General features: G+C 38.6%; 1 protein-coding gene across 1 annotated transcript in view; it reads right to left on the bottom strand.

Annotated features, from left to right (window-relative positions):
* The window catches only part of gabrr2a (gamma-aminobutyric acid type A receptor subunit rho2a), a 94,550-nt gene that overhangs the window by 43,530 nt on the left and 25,027 nt on the right, over positions 1–25,993 (bottom strand). The window contains exons 3-4 of the mRNA XM_049596295.1: positions 18,046–18,113; positions 11,180–11,403 (exon numbers count right to left, since the gene is read on the bottom strand). Of these exons, the coding sequence (XP_049452252.1) occupies positions 11,180–11,403; positions 18,046–18,113 (292 nt within the window). The remainder of the gene's footprint in view (positions 1–11,179; positions 11,404–18,045; positions 18,114–25,993) is intronic.

Raw genomic sequence — 25,993 nt, 5'->3', positions numbered from 1 at the left:
CCAGTGAGCACCATCAGTTGGCACCATGGATGAAGGATAAAAAAAAAAAGCCCAAAATATAATCCTGTTTTATATGAGTGCGGTATTATTTTCATATTTCACACAGGTTGCCAAGCTCCCAGGTTAGCCAAACATCAATCACAGTTTGGTTAGCTTTGACCTGCTGTAACAATAATGATGTTTTGTCAGATGGCTAAACAAGTTGTAACGCATGTTAGCTAGTTCACACATAGAAGCATTAGATCCTTCTTATAAATAAAACAGCCTGTTGGTCTATTAAGTTCTGTCACTAGTTAGTAGTGTCTTCTATGGAAGACATGGAGAGGCAGGGCGAGCTAGCCATGCTTAAGAGGCTAACGTTAAGCAACAGGCTGCCACTGCCATGTCAATCAACTCCTATTACCTGTGTTTTACCCCAGTGACCAACTTGACACCTGCTGGCAGCTGCAGTGCTTCACTCTCTGCCACCATCAAACAAGGGACCATTTCTGGTGCTGTGTTCAGACACAAAGCCCTAAATGCAGAGGTACAATTGGTGCTAAAAGTGGGAAATTCTTTCTCACCTTATTCCTATAAGTCTTGTGTAAATGTCATGTAATGCAAATGATTCAGATTGCCACTTTGGAACTACACCTGTGTTCAAAAAACTCACATCAAATTAAAATTGGTGCCATGTACTATAGGCTTTATGCCCTCAAAAATGCAAACCTACCTCCTTCATGATTTTTTTCTTTACTTTTTCTTTTCTTTTCTTAGTTTTTGGTAAAATTGTCAGTAGAAATCCATAACAAAATTATAGACGGATTTTTTCAGGGTACTCCGGCTTCCTCCCACAGCCCAAAGACATACAGGTTGGGGATAGGTTAATTGGTGACTCTAAAATTGTCCGTAGGTGTGAATGTGAGTGTGAATGGTTGTCTGTCTCTGTATGTTAGCCCGGGACCCTCAAGGTCAGATGGGTGGATGGCTGGATGGATGGCTGGATGGATGGATGGATGGATGATACAGTTGCCAGTTTAGGTGAAAATCTGTCAAGACTGACAAGCTGAGCACATCTGCAAGTCCAGTGAGCAGTCATGCCTTTTAAACATAAAGTGGCAGTAAGAAAGGCCAAGAGAGAAATGAACAGGAGGAAAAAGTAGCAAAGCTCCCTAAATTGCATTCCTTTGGCTTTTTTATTAACAGCTGCGAGTGGTGTGTTTGTGTGTGTGCACCTTATAACTAGTATTTAGTGTACATCAGGGCCCGTCACAATAGCGTACACTGGGGCCCATGGTAACTACCTTACTGTACACTCTTGCCAGTCATGAATATGTATTAGGGGTGTAAAGGTACACAAAAATCTCGGTTCGGTACGTACCTCGGTACACAAGTCACGGTTCGTTTTTTTTTTCGGTACAGTAATGGAAAAAAATAGACAACTATTAAGTATCTTTTACTTATTGGTAACCTTATTAAAACATACCACCACAGCAGTTAACTCTTTTTACACATTTTTTTAATGAAACAAATATATTTAAAATCCTGCTTTTTCACATTGTTTGAAAGAAAATAGAATATAAAAGTGAAAAATAAAATCCACACACATTTTTTGAATGAAAAATATAAATATACATTTCTGCTTTAACAGTTTTACTCAATTAAAATAAAAAGTATAGCGCAGCTGGTCAGCTTTAAAGCCTGCTCAGATTCAGTTTTACTAGGAACTTACTTAGCTTTCCCACTTTGTTAAAGTGCAGCAAACAAAACATGCTTATATCTGAAGTGTAGCTTAAACAATTTTACTCAACTCCAATGGCGTTGGTTATTTCTTTAGCGCAATGGTCAGGGAAACGCTCTTTCTTTTTAAACGACGACGATATCGTAGTTTGCACCAGATTGCTTTTTCTAGTCGTGCCGGTTAACATTCAAACTCGCGTGGTGTCGCTTTAGATGCGTTAGCATGTTAGACGTGTTTCCAAGTACATACCCGACCGCTGTTCTGCAGTGTCGGCACACTGCTTTTGTCTTGTCTACTTGTTTATTTCCATCTTTGTATTTTACCCTGAAACCAAAGTAGGGATGCACCGAAATGAAAATTTGTGGCCGAAGCTGAAGCCGAATGATATTAAACGCTTGGCCGAATACCAAGTACCGAATACCGAATATCATTGTTTAGTTGTTGTTGTATGCATTAGTTTTTGCAGAATTTTCTTAATAAATAATCTTCTACTTTCTGCTGTCTGAAAACTACCATTATCATGTTTTTTTAAAGGGATGGAAGTTGGAATGGTGTTTGTATCCTAGTAGTATGGAAATGAGAATAACTTAAAAAACTACGCACACTTTCCAAAATGTGTAAAATCTTTAAAGGTTGTAATACTATCTATTAGAGCAGAGCTTGGAGTACCTCATTTAAACATTGCAAGAGGAGATACATTTTGAAATCTTGAGCTCTGTAGGGTTTAATGGATATAAAAGTTTTGGTTTTGATATATCTCCAGAAGTATGTGTTACATTTTAACATGACAGATTGCATTTTACTCCAGACTTTACATATTTTGCTTCACTGCACCTCATTCTGTTTTTTTTTGTCTTAATCAATGTAATGGCTGGAACTGTGCCAGCAGACCATCATAATCTACCCTGTATAAGACATTTTTGTTATGACCCTACATATTATGAATGGTACATATCAAAGTTATGAAAAATCATGGCAGGTGTTTTCTTCTACCTTGGGTGTATCTGAAAAACTAAAGCCCTTTGGAGGATTTGTGCCTGTTCTAACTGTGTGTCCCTCACCTTGAAAATCAAAGTTCCATCCCTGCATCACATTAAGAAAGTAAGGATACTATTAAGGATGGGAGACCAGATACTGGCTCTATCTTGGGCGGTACCATGGGATTATGGTATACCAGGGTATTTAGAAATCCTGACGGTAGCTAAAATACAGGTGATCCTCTCCCTATTACACTTATTGTATGTAGTGCACATCGTGCACCACCACAGGTCAGTCTCCAGTCTCTACTAGTTTGTTCATTTGTAAGACTTAAAAAAGAGTGTAGAAAACTTGCTGGTGGTGGAGGTGGTCTGGGGTGGGATGCACTGCACACTAAAACTGTTGTATACTGCATACCCCCGGTGAAATTTCAGGCAGGTATGAAGATAGAAGACATTACATACTGCCCAAGCATAATTGGCTCCAAAAACATCCCACAGAAATTTTTAATTCACACTATGTTTTAATAAATCTTATTATTCTACTGGCTTTCTGACAGTGTCATCATCTCCCCCTGAAATCCCTTTCTTTCTAATAGTTCTTTTTCCCATATCCTCCTGCTCTGTTCTCCAATCTGATGTGTGCAAAAATGTGAGAAAGACTTTCACCTGCAGATAGTGAAACTAGTTATATCTTAATCCATCTTTCTCCATACTCTGTCATGTGATACGTTTAAGTTCTCATTTTGACTGACATACTGGTAGCTTGTTAGTGAGTGAGTCTACAGGTTGGTATGCACTGTCAGACTGAAATATGAGTCATAAAATGTGGAGAAAAATGTGCCAAAATAATTCATGAGTTTTCATGTCATGGATTTGGAGATATGGAGTTGAGCTGAGCTACAAATAAAACTTCAAACACTGCCAGAAGACTCCTCTGTTCTTCTTAATGCATCCCTCTGCTGCATTACACAAATATAAATGCAATGTGAGCATAACAAGTACACAAGTAAATAAGCAGATGATTTAATCCACACGGATTCCTCTGGGTGCAGACTGAACAGTTGCAGAACAAAGCCCATAGATATGACTGCACATGACGTGTTAACTGGTGTAATGATGTCTGCAGGGCTTCGGTAAAGGCTAGCATATAATGCTAGCATAAGGCTAGCATATAATGTACTTTAGCTACAGTTGAAAAATTAATTGCAAAGTTGGGAAGATTAAGATTACTGAAACTAGGGCTGAATTAAGATGCTGCAGAAAAAAATGCTGGTACCCCATTAACTAATTAATTAATTAATTAAGCCCATTAACTCCCATTCCTTCCACTCTGTGCGCAGTTTTTCTAGTGCGAAATGTCACTTTGCTACAGGTTTGCTGTTGGACACAGAGCAAGACTTCAACATTGTTGTATGCAATAAATCTTAGAGGTGAGTCCACTGATTTTACATCACAAGAGGGTGTTAATAGGTTTTGGGAGCTCTGCTGCATATATGAATCCATAGAAAACTGTGCGATGTGTGATAAATGTCTACAAGTGAGTCACTTACAGGAGCAGAGTGTAGGACTGTGGAGAGCTATTAGTGGAAATGGAACATGACATTCATGATTAAGTTTTTATTAGTGTACAATCACCTGAAACAAAGAATTGGTGTGTTGGGTGTTGTGGTTCGTGTGAGTTTGGTTTCTGGAAATTCCTGCAATATTCCATCACTCATTGGGTATATTGGACTGGATATGAAAATGCACCTGCTGGTATCCTGCTTATTACTTTTTGTATAAACTAAGTAGGGCTGTACCCAAATATTCAGATATTCAAATATTTGTTTGTATGGGTAGGTATTCATTATGAAAATTTGGTATTCGATATTCGTTTTTTTTATTTACTTTTTTTTTTTTTTTTTTACATATTTTTTTGGTGCTAAATGTAGTCTTTTTGTTGTTGGTAAATGTAGGTTATCAATAAAAATCAAAACTTGTTAAAAATGTGAAAATATAGTATAGCCTACCAACTGAGCTTGTGCGCATGGCACACTTGAGCGCATCCGTCTGAGGCTGTGGATCAATGCCAAGTTTTACTACTTTATCACTGTTCCCTCTAACTTGTAGCTGTTTTTTCGTTCATTCATTCATTCATCTTCTAACCGCTTCATCCTCTTGAGGGTCGCGGGGGGGCTGGAGCCTATCCCAGCTGACATGGGGCGAGAGGCAGGGTACACCCTGGACAGGTCGCCAGACTATCGCAGGGCTGACACATAGAGACAAACAACCATTCACGCTCACATTCACATCTATGGACAATTTTGGAATTATGGAACCGTTTTTGTCAACGTTTGTTTCCCCCGTTTTGTACAATAAATTATTGTTTAAAGTTTCAACAAGTTTCTTTTGGAGTGCGTGACACAAGTGTGTTTTGAAAATGACCGCGGACTGTCACCTGCTCAACGCATCAGTACCTTCGGATGCCATGACAGTAATAGCCAATAATGTCAAAATATCATTTACAGACTGATTTCACAGTCTATAAAGGCTGTACACACAACAGTAAGGCTATAGACATTATATTCCATTCTGCTGATTAACCATTTTATTGCAGCACAGAGTGTCTGCCAGCAACCAATTACTTGCAGAGGCTTCCCACAACTTGTTTCAACGGTTCCAATTTAATCAGAAGACAAATTAAACAGGATGACTAGCCAATGTGAAAATCAAAAGAAAGCATAGAATAATGTACTGAAGGAGACTGTTGTGCCATCACATTTTTTTGTGGTTTGAGAGCAAAGATCCGGTCGCCGCTGTGCAAAACTACAATTAGGTCTGAAAAAACCCCGGAGTCCGCCGCCCGCCCCCCCTAACTCTAATGGGAATGATAAGGAGCGGTTCTGTTGGTAACATCCACAACTTTTTACAGTGGAAACGGAGAGAAATGTGTACTGAACTGGACTGGACTGGACCGAACTGCTTGGTGGAAACAGGGCATAAGTGAAACACTTTTGGGTAAAAAACTGCACATGGGTCCTCCCCACTAGAGACCTAAATGTTAAAATGCCATGTTTCTACAGTAGCCCAGAATGGATAAACCAAACAAGAGGGCCTTTCATGTTTTTACAGTCACTGAAGGTCACCTGAATGTTCCTGAAATGCTAGGAAAGGAAGGGTTGAGTGGAGGGGTATTCGACTGGTTGCGAGTTGTAAAGGTAAAAAAAAACAATCTGAAGGTGTGGCATTAAAAAGAAGTGAGCTTACAGACCTCTGTAGCCCATTTCACACCCCTGCTTCAGGCTAGTGGCTCCAGGCTACATTAGCCTCTTCTAGCCTTGCAGAATCAGAAACAGAATCTCTTTATTGTCATTGTACGAGTACAACGAAATTGATACACACACAATCACAAATCAAACTCTTGGCAGTCAGATTGAATTGTGGCTTATGTAGGCCCCAGATTGACACGTAAGAGGAAAGTGTGGAATAAAAATGACAATTTTCCTGCTTCTGCTGCATCAGTTTTGACACTTACAAAAAGAAAAAAAATTGTCCACTGTGAGTCTGACAGTGTTACAGGAGTATAGTACTAAATCTGCGGAATACTCTTTTACACTAACAATCAGTAAAATAAATGAGTAATGAAATGTGTGTATGATGTGTCATTTATTGTAGTGAGCCCACAGAGAATTATCATCATCTCTACCATTCCCCTCAACTCTCAGGAGCTTTTTAGCCTCTTTGACGTCATTGTTTTGGTCTCCACAACTTAACTATTTAGTTCAGTCTCACTGCTCCCATTAACCCCATTTCAAGCTGCAGTAGGCAGCTGTTTTCTGTGAAAATGCTCAGATGAACCCACTGTACTACCTGCTCAGCAGCAAACAGCAGACAGACACAGTTAGAGACTAGCTGGGGAACATAATGGAGGAATTAGAGACAGACAGGAGAACAGAGCTAAAAGGACAGCTAACACAAACATGACTCCAAATAAATGATAATGTTGTAGGCAACTGTACAACATATTGGCTATAACAGCTTTATAAGGACATACTTTGTTGAACATTTAACAATGTTGGATATTAAATATTATTATATCCTATCAGACATTTGTGTGAAAGTTCGCCATAATTACATATGAATTCTTCAGTTACAGCCAAAATGATGTTTTGTGAGGTCACAATGAACTTGACATTTGACCCTCAACCTCCAAATTCTAATGACTTTATTCTTGAGTCAAAGTGGACTTTTGTGCCAAATCTGAGGAAATTCCCTCGACATGTTCTTTAGATATCACGTTCATGAAAACGAGATGGATGCAAGGTCACAGTGAACATTACCTATGACCTACAAAATATAACCAGTTCATGTGAAAATTTTTGCCAAATTTTTAGAAATTCCCTCAAGGAGTTCTTGAGATATTGCTCTCACAAGAATGAGACAAATGAGGTCACAGTGACCTTGACCTTTGAGCTATGACCAACAAAATCTAAGCAATTCATTGTTGCATCTAAGTGGACATTTGTGCTCAATTTGAAGAAATTCCCTCAAGGCATTCTTGAGATATTGCATGCACGAAAATGGAACGTACAGACAACCCAATAACATAATGCCTCCAGCAAGGGCTATCACTGGCATGGAGACATGAAAATATGTCTAATAGAAGATGTTACACAAGAGTAAAACAGGCGGCCATAACATACACATAAAAGAGTTTTTGTTTTTCTTTGAAGATGCCTCTACATCGTTGCATCTTGGTCAGCTGCAACAATAAATAATTAAAGTAATGCCTGTAAGTGACTCACTCAGCTTTGATTTAGCAAACACATCTTTGGACACCAAAATTGCATTGGACCACCTGATCTGTACTGACACTCTCCTCTAGCCACTAAATTACCAGGTGCTCTTGTAGGTGGGAAACAGTTTTCTCACAAACCTTTCCCAATGAAATTGCTTTTTCACAGGCACAAGGTCCCTGCACTTAATCTGTGCCAGCATGAAAACAGGGCCATCAGTCTGTGGCAAATATGATTTCATGTCAACATTGGTCTCAAATGAAACCATTTTAATGATTAGAAATGACAAGTATTAAGTGTTTTTCTTTAGAATATTATTCATGAGATGTAAGAAGTAGCTGATAGAAGATGATGAGTAGATGATAGAAATTATTTTAGGGTTAGCAGCTCTTTCAGGCAGAGTGACCCTCCTCATTATTCAACAGGACAAGATAATAAGGCCTCAATGAAGACTTGGACTTTTCATGCATTTCCATGAGGTATGAAAACCATTAGTGGATTCTGCATAAGTTATGTAATCCATTGTCTGTATTATTTCTTGTCAAAGGAGTATTATTGTTGTAAGGTAATGTAGTTCAGACTTTTTACATCAATCTGGACACTCCATTACCATGCAATAATGTAACTGACTGTTTTATAAAGCTCAACAGTGAATGGAGACCAATGGTTGCCTGGTGTTAAACAATACAATACATCAAAAAATATATAGTATACATATTTGTATGACATAATATTCTCAACACAATGGTCTACTTGCAGAGTGTAAACTGGTCAGAAAGCAAAGTAGTCACAACATTGTTTTTCTTGAGGGAAGTGCAATCAGTTCTTTTTGTGGCTAACACATAGGCTGATTAGTAAAAAATAAAGGGGCAATGAATATCAGTTATCAGGTCTACAGTCCATTTTGGTAAGCCACTTCCCTCTCAGTTCCTCCAGTACTTTTGCATAAACCACACAAGTGTTTAAGAATTAACCAAATTTAGTTCCAGATTTTTTTTTCTTGGTCCTTTGTGGTGTGTGTGTGTATGTGTGTGTGTTTGTGTGTGTGTGTGATGCAGGTCCGTGGCTGACTGGAGCTGAGGTGTCATTAAGGTAACTGGGAACACCTGGAGTCCGTTTCAGACTCTTTTTACTCCTCGGAGTTGGATATTTTAATGCGTTCATACAACGAATTTGAAGCTGTTTTCAGGGAGAAGAGTAACACGGCTGCAGCAGCGAAGGAACAGGAGTCGGCGTGGGAGAAAATTACTGCTTGAGTCAATGCGTAGCCTAAGTTTAAATTTATTTTACACATTTATGCAATCACAATAATGTTAGGCTACAGATGCAAACAAAGCGAAAGTGTTAAAGCGAAAATTTAGTTAACTTAGATGCAATCCCACCTCATTATTTTTCAAGTGAGAATGGTCTAAAAACAAGTTACTTTTAGGTGTGATTTGTTTTGACTAGAAATGAGACATTCTGACTAGAAATAAGACATATTCTTGGTATCATTTTGAGTTTTTGCAGTGTGATGCAGTCTGACATTTAATGCTGTGAATGGACTTCATATTCACATAGTCTCCTTCATTTTGTGAAGGAGCAGTGATGGGAATGTGGGTTCCATCAGTGCACCCTATCACACCAGGAAATCCTAAAAGAAATTAAAATGACTAATCCCAGTCTGAGGTTGCAGCACCATGTCATTAACTGCATATGATTTATAATCATAAATTTTAACTGATTTCTACATCATTCACCTGCAATCCTGTGGAGCTCCTCCTTGATGACCCTCACAAGTTTATGTCCAGGGAACACAACAAAAGAGTTTAATAGACGTTTCAGAGCTAGGGACACTTTTCTCACGGCTCTGCAGACAATGGCCTTACTGATATTTTCTGCATCTCCGATATTATACAGAAAACTCCCGTTTGCAAAAACACGAAGAGCAACACAAAGAATCTGGGTAGATGAAAGTGCACGTCCACGGTTGGTGATGTTGGTTATGGATATAAATGATGGATTGTATATGAAACGGTACCGTTCAAAAAGAAAATGTTCTGGAAATGATAATACGTCAATTCTGGGCCTGTGAATAATCTCCCGACGAATGCATAACTCCCTCCTCAGTAACACTGCCTCTTCGTCCACAGGGTCCTCCAAGAACGGACATACCATGGTTGAAAAAAGTAGATTTAGAACTAGAACACACTTTAGGATCCAACTTTACCTTGAGGACAGATGATCAAACTCCTTGAAACCCGCGCGACACTAAACGAATGAATGAATGAATGAATCACACTGCGTGTGTGGTGTAAGAGGGAGGAGACAGCTAGAAACTCGAGGTTCACTGAAGAAAACCTGCTCCCGACCAGGTTAGGTTCACAGAGTCAGTTGCCATAGTAACTGACACCGAGCTTCAGTTCAGTTAAAGGGAAATTTCGGTTTAATTCAACCTGTCTCCTATTGTCCTAAATTTGTTTCAAGTGTCTAGTGACATAAAAATAATAGTTAGCATGTTAGCCGTTAGCCTTGATACAGCCGGGGCGCATAGTAGCGTCAAACCTGTTAAAATGTAAGTGAACGGGCAACCTTCAAGTGCAAAGTTAGTCCACTAAACAAGTTTTTTCTCCACAAAGACCGCCTCATATCGTAAGGATAAATGTCAGAGAACATATAGAAAACGACATGTAAACGTGTCTTACCTTACCGGTGTGCTGCCATGTTTGTTTACCATCTGACTCTGCTTTCCAAAGCGCGGCCGAAATATATCTCGCGAGCTCTAGATAAAGCCCAGCTGGATACTAACGTTACTGCGCCACAGCGGAGGTAATAATAGTTAAGTGAAAAAATCTGCTGTTTTTGAACATATGTAAAACCACTGGCCAGGTAAGACCAGCAGAGAGCTAGCAGGCTGGCTCCACAGGTGACTTGTTGGTCAGTGTCCATGTTCATTCCAGGACAAAAAAAAATATTTTCTTACTCTATGAAAGTGCACCTGTGCTTTTACTGCTATAACCTGCTCATATGTCACGTGTGTCACATGACATACGACCACAAACTATATTACAGTGTTAAAACTCATCACTAACTTTTGGTTTCACAAAGCATCATGATTGATCCCCCGGATGAAAGTCCTGTGTTTGTTTGACCCATCCACCTCCCTGCCCCTTTGTCTTAAGTGGATTTTCTTGCTCTTTATACTCCGTTGTTCCCATCATAAATGGCCACTAGAGGTCACTGCCTTACAATAAACCTAAATATAGGTCATAATTGCTGCTTATACAACCTATTAGGGGTGGAACGATACATCGATCCACATCGATACATTGATTCATTGATTAACGATCTGATTACATCGATGCAAAATGAAAACATCGATCCATATTGTCATCTTAAAGATACACATTTATTTTGAAATTCACATAGCACGTCTGTGTCACCATTTCTGGGCAAGCGCGCCTCCGCTCAAACAACAAACAGAGCTCAGAAATAAAATGGTCAAATCATTTTCTAGTTGTTTTTGTGAGTTGATGTAAATGATTGTGTTAGATGGGCATGTGATATCGCGCCATATCGATTGCAGGCTCCTGAATCGAATCGAATCAAAATCGTATCGTGACAGACTTTGTGATATCGGCAAACATCGTATCGTCATCCAAACAAATCAGACAGACAGTCACAAAAATACATGTCAATAGGTCAGATGCTGAAATGCTACAGACCTCAAGCTGTAGAGGACATGTCCATCAGGAAAGACACGCAGCATGATGTTATCAGTGGTGGTGTCATGGATGAAGGACCTCTTTGAGTGGACAAAGAAGACATCGGGCACCCAGATCTTCTTCACCAGACGACCATCAAACGTCATGCTCTTGTTGGTGCTGCTGGTGAACGACAGGCGCTCATCCTTCCAGTAGTGCCTCAGGTACAGAGTCATGGTGAAGTCCTGGTGGAATTAAAGAAAGGGAGGATGATGTTAAACCCATAAAACATTACGTTTTTAGTACCCGAGCATGGTAGAATTTTGTCAAAACCAATGACGTCAAAGAATACTTCACCTGCAGAATGACCATTTACATACCAATTACTCACTTCGTGTTTCATTAAATGTGTGGAGAAAATGTTTTTCTAGCACAGGTCCATGCTGTTGGGAAACATGGTCCCCTTTCACTTTAATTCATTAAGAATGTCTGCCTTTTTTGGATTATCCATTCACTATGGAGGCATGCGAGAAAAACAAAGTTCTCCAACAAATTCAACGTTAAGTGAGTTATCAATATACAAATGGTCATTTTGCAAGTGAAGTATTCCTTTAAAAAACCCAATGACATTTTGAAAAGTTCCAACCCTGTGTTTCTGTGTTGATTGTTCTTCTATCTTCCCATTAAGCAATCTTGAAGTGCTCCAGCTCCTGTTTTAGTGGGACTTTAAAGTCAGACTACGTACAGCAGCCACTCTGGCCCCAAATGCTATTTGTGGTAAAATGGCATATTGGAGTTCTCTCCATTTCCCAAACTGTTTGTGTGTGAGTTGCTTTCATTTTTGCCCCAGGGAGCAATGAAGTCTTGTCTTAAAGACATCATGATAATGTACCTGGACTGACAGTAAGTGGAGTGGGACCAGACACAGGAAACAACAGATATGTCCCCAGGTACATTGGTTTACTTCTTGTTTTACTTTTGTGATAAAACCACTGAAATGTTTGTGACATTTGTGATCTGTGACCTGCTAAAATGAAGTGTAACAGTAGCACAAGATCAGGGTCAAGAATCAGTATCTCTATGTTTAGCAAACACTGGCTGTCATAAACTACTGTTCAAAAGAAACCAAACAAGACAGTGGCAGCAAAACTAAGTGTATTCAACTGAACAAATGTGTGGCTTATTGCTTATACATTCATGTTTAAAATGTGTCTTTACTTCTGTCAAATGTTATACAGTCTCACTGTAAAGGACCACAGCAGATGTCATGTACAACATGCCTGCTAACCATTTACCAAGCTATACCATCTGGAACTTGTTTGCTTCCCTCCTTTTCCCTCCTTGGTAGCTACTGGTCTCCATTAATTAGAGCATACTTATGATTACTGTGCCATCAGTCACCCAAACTGTAAACCCCAATCCATCCGTGACACAACATTTTAATATAAAGTCTACACAAATGCCCCAGACTATCAAAATTACATAAAAACTTTATTATATATTAGAGATATTAGAGTGTCTCACATAAAGTTGTGCTGAGGTGAAATAAAGAGCATTTACTGGTTCAGAAATGATCTCTTTGCCTTATTCTTGCAGTCGAGAAACCTAAGCTCACCACAATATATTTTTTTATTAAAAAAAAAAAAAGATTCTAAAATGTGTACTCACTATTTTTGTGTTTATATGACAAATCAAATGCTCACACAACAACAACAAATCAGTGACGTTAAACTGACATAAAATTCCTGTCAGACAAGGGTCATATTATGACACATTTATTTGTTTTCTGGTGAGCTCAAAACTTTTATGTTACTGCATTGTACTAAACTAAAAATTTGAGTGCAAGCTGTTTCGAAATATTTTTTAAGTTGAGTGAGCGAATTGGGGTTCACAGTATTAACTTAACATGTTAAACTGTAGACTTACATATGGAGTGTTGGAATCAATAATTGGAACATAGGGTTTAGCCTGCAGTTGAGTCGGGGACACTACCCATTTCTGCTCCCTATTTCTTGCTTAGAGATTATGACAATATAACGTGTTGAACATTAGATGTATAATATAATATAAAGGCTATGGAGAGTTTGATATAAACTGTAATTCAAGCCACTATAAGTAGCATCTGTCAACACAACTCAATCATTAGAAAAAATGTTGGCATTGTAGGTTACGGCAAACCACAGGTACATCACATTCGCATGTTATACTTTTTTTTTTTAAACTATTTATATGGCATTTTTCAAAACAAATTGCTTTACAACAAAAACAATAATAAAGCTAAAAAAAAACAGGATAAAATAATATAAAAAAGTGACAATAAATACATTCAGTTAAGAAAAGGCCAAATAATAAAAGTGAGTTTTAGGAAGAAATTTGAAAGAGGTCACTGAGTTCCACAGCTGAAGGGCCAAAATAGCAAAAGCTCTGTCATCTTTTAGTCACAAGTTGAGATTTGGGGACCAATAGTCAAGCCTTGTTGGAGGATCTCAGGCAGCGGGGTTTTTGTTGTTTGTTGGTCTCCAATGGTTTTCTGCAGCTTGGTAGTTGGAACACCGTCCACCATGCATTCAAACTCCAGGCGACAAAGTAAGTTCATATATTCAGTTCAAATCAATTCAATTTTATTTATAAAGCTCAACATCACAAATAACAGTTTGCCTCAGAGGGCTGTTCACGTAATGTATGTAAAATCTTAAGTTACTGTTACTGTTGTTACTGTGAGGAAATTTCACTGTATCACTGTATATAGTGACAATAAAGGCATCTTATCTTATCTTATCTTATCTTTACAGCATACGACATCCCTCTGTCCTTTGGACCCTCACAGCGGATAAGGAAGAACTCTGCCCCCCAAAAAACCTTTATATATGACATTTTAAAAAGTAGACGTTGATATGACAAGTAGGAAACATGCACATACAATGCCAACATTTGCTACGCTGGTGGCTGATCAAGACCAAATAAGTATCCAGTGACAAGCTATGAACCAGCCAAAAGCAAATAACCTATGGAACAAGCTGAGAAACCAAATGTAAGAATTGACCATGGGGTCTAAGAAACTACTGTAAGTAACACAGTAGGGACAGGACTGACAGCAACTGAACAACCAGGGAAATCTGGCTGTAGTGTCGACCACCAAAAACCCCATCAGTTGGGAAAAACTGGCCACTCTTTAATTGCTTTTGGTCCTCAGTTGTCAACATTAGACTTCCTCACTTTCCCATTTCCCTTCCTACTGACTTCATGTCATGAGAAGAGACAAAAACTAATTCCAGCTATTTAAAACTTCACGTTCCTGTACATCTTCAGGCTCACAGAGAACAGAGAACCATTTGGCTTGCAAAAAAATGTTGTCTTTGTTAGTTACATGGAGTTAAAGTCACTTCAAGGTAGAGAATGGAATGAACTGAAATTTATTCACCATTGTATCTCCAAGGGCCTGTTTCAGAAAGCAGGGTTAACAAACTGTGAGTGTAACCCTGAACTCTCAGTTAATGAACCCCGAGACAGAAAACTTTGAGTTTGGAGTTGCAGAACAGCTGATCAAAGTCAGTTCAATAAACTCTTGAGTATGTTTACTCTGAGTTAAGCTTGTCTGCAGTCAATGAAAAAAGCCATCATAAATGGAGCTCCGATACTATGATTCACCATGTCAACAGGTAATTAAAAGGCAGAACTTCCACATCTATCTATCTATCTATCTATCTGTCTGTCTGTCTGTCTGTCTGTCTATCTATCTTAACAGCCATTGAAATTCTGTTAAAACATAGCCTGATTAAAAACTTAAATTTCATTCTGCAGCTGCTCCACAGTTCTGCTCATCATAATAAGTAACATACAGTCTCCAACACCACAGGAACTGCCACTACCACCTGCCAAAAGCCACATGCCAAGGTTTTATTCTGAGCTGGGGGTGACTTAATCTTGGAACCTATCGGCTATCGTCTGACAACGATAAAGCATACATACGCAGATGTCTGTGTATGTGATTAGCAGTGATTTGATGCTGTGTGATATTTTAATGTGAGGGCAAAATCTGCTCTTCAAAAAAATGACTGACGTGCATAATTAATGCACTTTGATGTGCATTTTGACAAGTACTGAATCAATGAGGAAGTGAATGAGCGTGTCTGGTTCTGTCAGAGGGAGGAGACAAAGACAAACTCAGGGGTTGTTGAGGAAGACCTGCTGGCAACAGGTTAGGGTCGCAGAGTCAGATATCACAGTCACTGACCCAGAGTTTAAGTGACCTATCTTTCTGGAACTGAAAACCCAGAATTTCCCTCATCTCAGAGTTTTCACTAAATCTGCTTCCTGAAACAGGGCCATGATCTAGAGATCAATTTGCCCCCTATTGCTTCAGACATCGTGTGGGACTAAAGATGACTGTTTGCCTATGCATATTACATTTGATCGTCATTCAACATTTCTAGCAAAAAACAAACTACAACAAAAAACACTACAGCCAACAATGCTTACTAACTAAATCACTGCGACCATCAAACTGTTGTGCAGAAAAAGCAACATGCAGAACTTAACTTCTTGTCTACTACTCACATATCTATGAAAATCCAAGATTCAGCAAGCAGGAAATATTAATGGGGTGTGTGTATATATATATATATACATATATATATATATATATATATATATATATATATATGTACATACACATGTATATGTATGTTTGGAAGCCGGTGAAGGCAATGATTAAACCAGGATGTTTTCAGCCCACTGTTGTGAATGGGGGCGAAAGGGAGCGCTGTGGATAGTTCCCCACTTGCTCCCAGCAGCTGGATCAGCACCTTGGAGAGCACTGCAGTGCACAGTCCTGACTGTTGTTTTATACTGACTTGCAATTTTCACCCATTCCAAAAGATTAAACAATAATGTTTACCATTGGCCCTAACTACCTGCACAGTGCACACACAAATCCTGTCCAACATATTCAGCATTCTGTCAGAAACCCAGGACCAAACCATGATGTGATTCCAGCTACAACTTGACTTACATATTCGTAAGATCATCCAATCTTGTACCTACATCCAAGGATTACTGCCAGAGTCCCTTCAACTTTTCAACTGTGCACTCACACTAATTCTAGAGTTAAATCATAAATGCTTATTTTTCTTCACTGTAACTTTTAACAGGCATAAATAATTGTAGAGAATACACCATCTGGACACGAAGAACAGGAACCTATTACTTGCCCTTGACTTTACACCAGATGGCAGTTATAGACCTGATTTTCAGATTTTTCTCTTCACTTATAAACACTTAATAGCCCCAGATAACTTCCTCTCTCTTATCAAGCTACACACAGAGATCCTCAGACCTGCTGGCTGTTCCCATGGCTAGGTTTAACATAATGTCTACACAGCAGGCGTGGCAAAAGTAGCACATTATTAGAGCAGCAGCAGCTTCTCTGTCTGGGTCGACACAGGATGTGTTCAGACACAGTGTGTAGGCCACCTACTTTTTGGCAGCGGTCACAGCCCAACGCAAACTCACTGTAGTTAACATGTTCAAATAATACCAAGAGACTGGAAGCGTAAAAAACCTTCTGTAAACTTATTATTTATTATTTGTTTTTATACAGTTTATATGACATTTGGTATACTAGCATTTCAAATGATCATTTTTTAAAACACAATTAATTGCTGAATTTCAACAGTTAATCACAATTAATTGCAAGTTGAAGTGCTTGTTTAAATTCCATTACTTTGCATTCCCAAACAGTTTTGAACTCCATATTACCAACGTACAGCAATTCTTACCAGAGTGTCTGGATTGTGAATCAAATGAGTGCAAAAAAACTGGCTTTGTGATCTTGCCTCTCAGATTTATTGCTTTCAAATCAGTGCTGCATTACTACAGCACTAAGGTCTTGAAGCAATGCCTTAGAGGTTATTTTTTTAAAGGATTGCACTGTTCCAGATCAGAAAACACAGTTACCCTAAAATAATTTTGATTTTTAACTGATGTCCAGTGATCCCAGCTTAATGTGACAATATTTGCAATTTTTAGTTCCAGTTTAGGTGCTTTCTCTGATTATACAGGTCCTGTATTCCTTATACATGATATACTTAACTTGTGTAGTGGTGTGTCTGTGTTGTTCTGCAGTTACACATCCGAAACACTAGTCGATGGGGAGGTTTCAGTGAAGTGCTGTATAGTTTGATTGATTCAAAACACACCTAAAACACATATAAAACTTGGCTTAATAGCGACACCTTCAAATCCAAGTACAGAAATTGGCTTTATTATAACTCACCAGATTCATAGACAAAATACCTGACTTTTGCTTGACACATTTTTTCCCACAAATACAACATGCTAATGTTATTAGCCCAAAAGTATGGCATTTTACATTGTTTAGATTAGCCTAGCAGCCAGTGGAGTTTCTCTCTACTCATATAAAGCCAGGATAAATCACACAAAGGACCTGAACTCAAACTCAAGTACTTCTGTGATATCTAAATATTAATCAGTCAACGAAGCCACCTGGGAGTTTTTTAAGTTTCTTCTATTGATTTTTTTTTAAATATTATTTTTCTTTCTTAAATCAGGTTATAACTGTTTTTTTTAAATTGTGCTATAAATGTCATTATTACTAAAGGAGGGCATTCCTGCGTGGCAAAAAGATGCAAAAGCAACAGAATGAATATGATGTGTATTCTTCATATAAACTTTTAACCCTAAAGAATATATTCAGACCATTTGATTTGTAATTTAATTACATATTATTTCTCAGTAACTGTAGCAGATTACAATTACATTTATTTTGTAACTGAATCACATTACTCAGTAACATGTAACAGGTCATTCTGCAAGACTGATAATCTGTGACATTATAAACAGGTGTGGATTAACACAGATTTTCTTACCATGTCCACCTCAGAGATGCTGTCCAAGCTCTCCACCTGAACGTCCACTCCAACAGGGATTGCAGGCCCTGCAAAACAAAAATATATCATGAGCAAACATTTGTAATGACACTGCAGGAGGTGCTGCCGAGCTGTTGTATGAGAGAACTATCTCACTTTGAGCAGTTGCTTCCTCCACTCAGTTCAGTTGAGTGTTTTAGACCAGTGGTTCACAACTGGTGGGTTGCAGTCCAAAAGTGGGTCATGGGTCCATTTTGAATGGACCGCAAGTGACTCGCAAATGTGTCAAGTTTTGTTTTGTTTTTTTTCTTCTTTTTTTTTAAAACACACTTTATTTTTGAAGTACAGTGAATTTGCAGCACAAGATTCATTTTGAGTGAGTGAATAACAGACAGCTACTTAACAGAGACAACAAATTAGCTTGATCACATGGCTAAACGCAAGTATGATGCTGAGCGGACTTTGAACTAATGAGAAATCTGGACCTTGTGGCTGGACCAGTGGAGAACCACTGTTTTAGACACCCAGGTTCTTTGCACCATAACTTGACTGCAGCTTACAGGTGGGTGGCACTTTATCAATTTTCATTTTTTACAATATTTTAGGTTAGCCTATTTGATATTGAGTTGCACTTTTGAATTGTTCATATTTCAATTGTCAAAAACTTAACCATCCTCCTCTGGCTTCTCTACCCTCCTGCATTTCACCTCCTAGCTGAAGCCAATAACTCATAATATTTTTACCTTAAAGAGGACCTGTTATGCTCATTTACAGGTTCATACTTGTATTTTGCATGTCTACTGGAACATGTTTACATGCTTCAGTGTTAAAGAAACACTCCCTCAATCTTTCTGTGCTGGAACACCTGTATTCACCCTCTGTCTGAAAAGGCTTTGTTTATTGTCTGAGTCTTTAACCCCCCCCCTCCTGAAAAAGCCCAGTCTGCTCTGTTTTGTTAGCATATTCAGTTTTCCACAGAGTGACTGTAGCAGAGTATAACAGTATTTTCTACAGTTAAAAAATTAAACAATTAAAGCTTCTAAACATGTTCCATGATCATCCTGATTTAGTTGTAGAGTGACAAGGTTTGTGACCCAGCCGCCATGTTAAAAACAACTGAATAAAGCACCACCCACCAGCCACAGCAAACCATTTCATTTTACAGCTAAAGAGTACATTAAAACATGCTCCTGAACACATTTAAGGCAAGAAATAGGCAATACAGTAACTGCATCTTGATTGATATTTGATCAGTGCTGTGTAGTTTGACTGCAGTTCACAAGCAGTGACTGACATGACTGGCAGCTGTGTTAGAGACTCCTCGGCTCTGACTGGCAGTTTTCTCTCATGTGTGGTGAGGCCATTAGAAGCAATTCAAGAGAGCAGAGGAATAGGATTTTTTCACAGATTATCTGCCTCACAGTGTTGAGCAGTAGCATCACCACAAGTAGCGACGTTGTTAACTTAACTACATTTCTCAGTGGTGTGGTGGTAACGTCACTACTTTCTGAGTCAAGTAGCTTTTCAGTAGTGAAGCTGATTAATTGACTGAGTGGTGTGGTAGCGTCCTCAAGAGAGGTGAGAGAGTGACACACTGATGTCACTTGTTATCTGCAGGACATGTTCATGCTCTAATGTCCAAAAAGAAACATTTTAATTTAGGTCTGTTGGTTTTATTGTTTGTATATTTGCCTTTAATTCATTATAATTTTGTTGACGGAATTCTGTTTTTAAATTACTGACGTAGCCAGACAGTAGTTTACATTAGTTTAGTTTAGATTTACTTCTTTGTCTGTTTGGAGGCTGGGTTAAGATACAGTTCTTTATTAACTGATAAATTTAGATACATAGCTCAAATATTGTGTATCAAAATCAGAAATACATTATTGATCCCTGAGGGGACATTGTGAATCATTACAGTTGCTCTGATGTAAAGAATAGAGAGTTATGGGGCGTCGGTGGATTAGTGGATAGAGCAGATGCCCCATGTACAAGGCTGTTGCTGCAGCGGCTCGGGTTCGACTCCAGCCTGTGGCCCTTTGCTGCATGTCATTCAATTAAAGGCAAAACTGCCCAAAAAAATCTTTGGGCAAGCCAATCTTTAAAAAAAAAAAAAAGAATAGTTATAAGAAGTAAGAATAAGATTATGAAATAGAAGTATGTAAAGATAAAGCAATTAAATAACATAGAAATGAAAATGTGCATTAAAAATAAAATCAATAAAATGTTTATTATGCTACATTTTTTAACACTAGTACTTAAGATATAAAAAAATATTAAAAATTATATATATATATATATATATATATATAGAGAGAGAGAGAGAGAGAGAGAGAGAGATAGATAGATAGATAGATATTATCTAATATTATTATTTAATATTATATCATTATCATATATTATTATTTAATATAATAATTAAATTATTTAATTTTAAATATATATATATATATACACATATATATGTAGTATATTTTGTTCATTCATTCATTTTCTGTAACTGCTTATCCTGTTAGGGGTCGTGGGGGGCTGGAGCCTTTCCCTACTGACATTGGGTGAGAGGCCGGGTGCACCCTGGACAGGTCGTCAGACTATCGCTGGGCTTTGTATATTTTATCAGCAGCTAAAATTGTATATATTGTATAAGAGGAAAACGGCCCAGTTATGCTATAAATCTGAATACAGATACTTTTGTGAAATAAAGTGCCACAGATACAGATAGTACCTTTGTGTTACACCCCTACTGCCTACAGTACACCACTTGGACAAACAAGCAATCTGATTTGTTTTCCAAGACAACAAAAAGCCTCGAGCCTAAGTGAATTCCTCCCTCTGAAATATTAATGTGAGTTCCGAGGACCTAAACATCCCCTAAATGGGATTTACATTTTTAAAAAGCATAGTTGACACCAATTTTATTTAGTTCCATGAGAACCCGTGGTGACATTTGGCCCAGTTTCTCAGTGTGACTGTGTGGAATCCAGGAATCGGCAGCTGTTTCACTGTATGAACGAGAGATCACAAAACATTACCCAAGTCCACAGGAAGTGGGACGAGTGACCCAAAAACAGATCTGAATTCTGTTAACGGGTTGTTTTTAATGGAAAATAGGGGATTTAGGCAGCACCAGTTGCAAAGATTTATTATTAAAACTAACAGCTTTCAGCTCTTGGGATATATTTTGTTTGATGGCTATGTTTATACATGTTAGGTCATGCTCAGGTTTTCTCTTTATATATTGCATGAACCACCTCATGCCTTTACAGTACATGAACTGTAGCTATGGGAGGCACCAGTGTTTTATTTACTGCACCTCATTTGGCTTGACTTTACCTGGACTTTAAAATGTTTCATATCTCTTTACCATCTCTGCCATGACCCCTGACCTCTGCATAAGTATAACAGTATTATATGTGACCCTCTCACACATCACCAGTCAGCATACACACACACTGCATAGACAGAGCTAAAGTGGAGGGAAGATTTACAGGCGATTTGAACCACTTTGCATCACTTATCTATACAGTCTGTAATCCAAAGAGATTAGCAGAAACGCTAAATGCTAGATTACAGTCATCAAAGCTCTTCAGATGGGGGGCTGTGGAGGGATCTCTGTGTTTGGGATTATTCTTCACTTAATGGGACAATGCCATCAAGTGTGTTGCACTTCTTGTCACATTAGGGACATAAAGGTCTTTCACACAGTAACTTAAACACCAATGTTCAGTTATTTAAAGTATCCTCATCCAGGCAGCTCAGAGCAGGACTAAGAAACAGTAAGAGTGAAAGATCACCCTTATTTAACTGCTCCACTAAAACTAACTAAATCAGCAATGTCCACCTAAAGATAAATGGGTTGGCACTCAAAGTATAAAGTAGCATTTTGACTGAATCCATAATGTCCACACGTCATTGCAGTAGCAGACCTGCAGACTTAGATGTTGCAGTCTGAGGAAGAAAAGTTTGCAAGGGCCAAGGATTGACCAAATCCGCATTTCACAAAGTCTACAAGCGGCCTCAAGTGGACATTCTATGGACTCTCATGGTCAAGTCAAGTAAGTCTATTATAGCCTGATATCACAAAGCATGTCTCAAAGTGCTATACATAAAAAGGCACAATATATAAGAATGTAAAAGTGAAATAAAATACTAAAGCACTGTAAACAAAATATTTTAAATACTTTACAATATATCAAATGTGAGGCAAAACATCAGCAGTATAAAGTATGCAAATAAAAAGTGGTGTGGATCAAGTGGGAAAACAAAACACATACAGCGCTTTAAGAAAGTGTTTAGACATCTTCATTTTCTCCCATTTTGAGAGATTTGACTCAAATAGGACACCAGAATTTCGGGCTAATTCACGAGTATCAAATTATTATGATTTTTTTTTCAATTGCAGGTTTAAATTTCTACCATTTTGCATTTCAAAACAGTTCTGAAGTCCATATTTACAAGGTGAAGTAATTCTTGCTAGTGTTAGAAACAGCATAGAAACAGCTGTTTGTAATGTGCTCTCTCTTTCTCTTTGTCTGCTAAGAAACCATGACAACGTCTCTGTCCGATGAAAAACACGTTTCTCCACTTTTGACGATTTTGACTTTCTACGTGCTTTGGTAGACACTTCTGACACCCAATGGAAATACGTGTTGAATAGGTGATGTAATAGACGTCTTTCCATTGGTTATTTGGATATCCAACGCTAACGGGTGCTAGAGAATATTATGGACACTCCATGCACTGTAGAAAATCAAAATCGTCAAAAGTGGAGATACGTGTTTTTCATCGGACAGCGATGACATGTTCTCTCTGTCTGTCTCTTGATCTCCTCCACTTGTTTCAGTACTGCGGAAAGTGTCACGCTACCTACACAAGCAACGCCTAATTTAGCCATGCTCATTTCACCATTTGACAGGACAAACGCCCACTTGCTTAGCTGCGGGGCTTACAGTAATTATATGCCAAAATATATACACACCAAAAAGCATTAAACCACTTGTCAGCAGACACTGCAGGAAAACAGGCAGGAAAACCTCTTTTTGGAGCAGTTTTCTTTCAAAGTTACCTCCCGTGCAGATTGCAATGGCTTTTTTCAGGTGCAGACTGGTCAAGGGGGAGTTTGGGAATTTACCTGGCGGGTCATCGTTTGAGGCCAGCCTCTTTGTTAACGCCTTCTAACATACACTCCATGTGGACAAAGTCTGCTGGTTGTGATTTATAACTCTGTTGACTGTTTCGCAATATTTCAATTAATTCTGAAAAGCAGGCACTTAAGTCAAATTAGGTATCATATGGTCATTACAGGGCGGCACGGTGGTGTAGCGGTTAGCACTCTCGCCTCACAGCAAGAGGGTTGCCGGTTCGATCCCGGGTGTGGGAGCCCTTCTGTGCAGAGTTTGCATGTTCTCCCCGTGTCAGCGTGGGTTCTCTCCAGGCACTCCGGCTTCCTCCCACAGTCCAAAGATTGGGGACTAGGTTAATTGGTGACTCTAAATTGTCCATAGGTGTGAATGTGAGCGTGAATGGTTGTTTGTCTCTATGTGAGTCAGCCCTGCGATAGTCTGGCGACCTGTCCAGGGTGTACCCTGCCTCTCGCCCCATGTCAGCTGGGATAGGCTCCAGCCCCCCCGCGACCCCCAAGAGGCTGAAGCGGTTAGAAGATGAATGAATGAATGAATGAATGGTCATTACAGTGACTCACCTTTGAATTTTTGCTTTCTGTACACAGCAATGGAGAGGGAAACCCTGGATAATTAAAATCATCCTTTTTTCTTTGCCAATAATAAACCAAATCAACAGATTGTGTGTATGTGTGTGTTTTAATTAATGATTTGTTGATCAACAAACATGTGTCTGTTTGAATTTGGTGTGTCATATTGAGGCTGCCTGATAGCAAATTTCTGGGCTGCTTTTTGTTGCCCTGGCTTTTTTTTCTATCTGTGTAAAAGAGGTTGGACTGTGAATTACTGAGGGAGGCATTATCCAAAACCTTTGTGCTTGTTTCTGCTCTGCATTACAAACAAATAATGATAGAGGAAAAGAGAACTTCAAAAGACTGCTTTTTGCTCTGAGTGTCAAGCAGTTAGTTGAACATAAGTGGAAAAAAAATAAAAGAAACTGGGGACAGTGTATTCTGTGGATTATCCAGAGTTACACAGACACAGTTCCTGGAAAAAAACAAGCTGCTGTTCAGGTTTTCAGATGTCATTTTGTAATGTGGTGAGCAGCACAAACAAAATTCCATCCACATCCATTATGCTGGTGTGGCAGCAGAAATGTCAGGGACACACTTTGTGTAAAAGTATCTGTGTGTAATATATGAACCATGTCTTTGTAACACAAGACACTTTTACTTTGTTGCTGACTATTTTTTTGTATTTACACTCTCTCCTACTTTGTTCTGCAACTGCTACACAGCCATTCCCCTTCGTTCTTCTTAGGATTCAGGTCCAACAACCACTGACTTTCACTTGGGAGGCCAGCGTTCGGTTCCTGTTTGAATGTTAAAACAAAGCCTGTTATTTTTTCCTAAACCCAACCATGTGCTTTTTTTTTTACCTAAAGCCAACCATGTGTGTTGGCTAAATGTAACCACATGCGCTTGTTTGTGAAGGAAAAAAATGTCAATTGGTAGTGTTGTACCAATATAGTATGTTTATTTTGACAGAGACTGTATGCAAACTGTACATTTCCTGTAAAAGCAGAAGTGTGTTTTGAAGACAGACAATGCATGTAACAGGCTGAAGTTGACACGGCGTCCCAGAACATCAACAACCAGCGTACCCAGGGTACCTTGCAAGGTCGCAGTGAGAATGTGTTGGACTCAGATGTTTAGAGATTCCAGCCTGAGACTGTATTAAAACATATATTCAACAAACGTGACAGCAGAGACAAAACTAGCAGCAACCAATGAATTTCAGGTTGTGTTGCACCTCTGACAAGCTTAAATCTTTGAAGATCTAATCTTTGACTGGGTTATGAAAGTTATGTCCAATCTGACACCGCAGAAAAACACGCTTTCCTCATGAATTCAAGGTAAAAGTATGCAGTGAGTACATACGAAAGGTCATTTTGTGGGTGAAGTATTCCTTTACCAATAATCAGGAAAACAGCACTCTGAAAAAAGCAGATGTGAACAGGATGCTCAGTTGAACTCTGACTTGTTTTTGTAGACACTTCAACCAGCTGTACAACTGAAATGATAAGTTGATTCGATCAACAGTAAATGACTCTGATTCATTTTTAAAAATCAATTTTCAAATCCAGTGAAACTACCAGTTGCTGGTTGTAGTTTCTAAAATAACTTCAGTGTCTCATATACTAATGGCAATCATCATTAATTATTGCCATACACAAATGAGAATCTTCTTCAGAAATGTAGCCTAAATATAGCAGTGAGGAATGACCTGCAATGCCTCTGTACATCTATAATCATTTTAACAAAATCTCTCTCTCTCTCTTTCTCTCTCTCTGTCTCACACACACACACACACACACACACACACACACACACACACACACACACACACACACAAAGCCGAAGAATGCATTTTGTCATTGTCATTTCATACAACGAGGATAATATCAGATGTGTACGTAAGTCTTGTATTGCCATTCTGCCATTCCGTCTTCATAACTGTCGTACACTAAAGGCTGCTCCTCATGGTTATAGACAGGTAATGGACAAACCCCGAGCTACAGCATTTAATTATAAGACTGTCAACTTTTAATCTCTTTTTGATTTGATTGTCTGTAAGAGTCACCAGTGGGTTGATCAAATTGAGTTGTTTATTTGTTAATAAAATACAAAAGCATTTTATTATCATGGATGTAACCAGCTGCAAATGACCAGTGTAGTGTAACTTCAATTCTGTAATTCACTCATTCAATTTATGTCTGCATGCATGCAAACCAGTTCAGTAATTACAAATTATTAAATACATTGGCA

Source organism: Epinephelus fuscoguttatus, linkage group LG14, assembly GCF_011397635.1.
Source record: "Epinephelus fuscoguttatus linkage group LG14, E.fuscoguttatus.final_Chr_v1".
NCBI classification, from domain to species: Eukaryota; Metazoa; Chordata; class Actinopteri; order Perciformes; family Serranidae; genus Epinephelus; species Epinephelus fuscoguttatus.
This window is presented reverse-complemented; position numbering and strand designations above follow the sequence as displayed.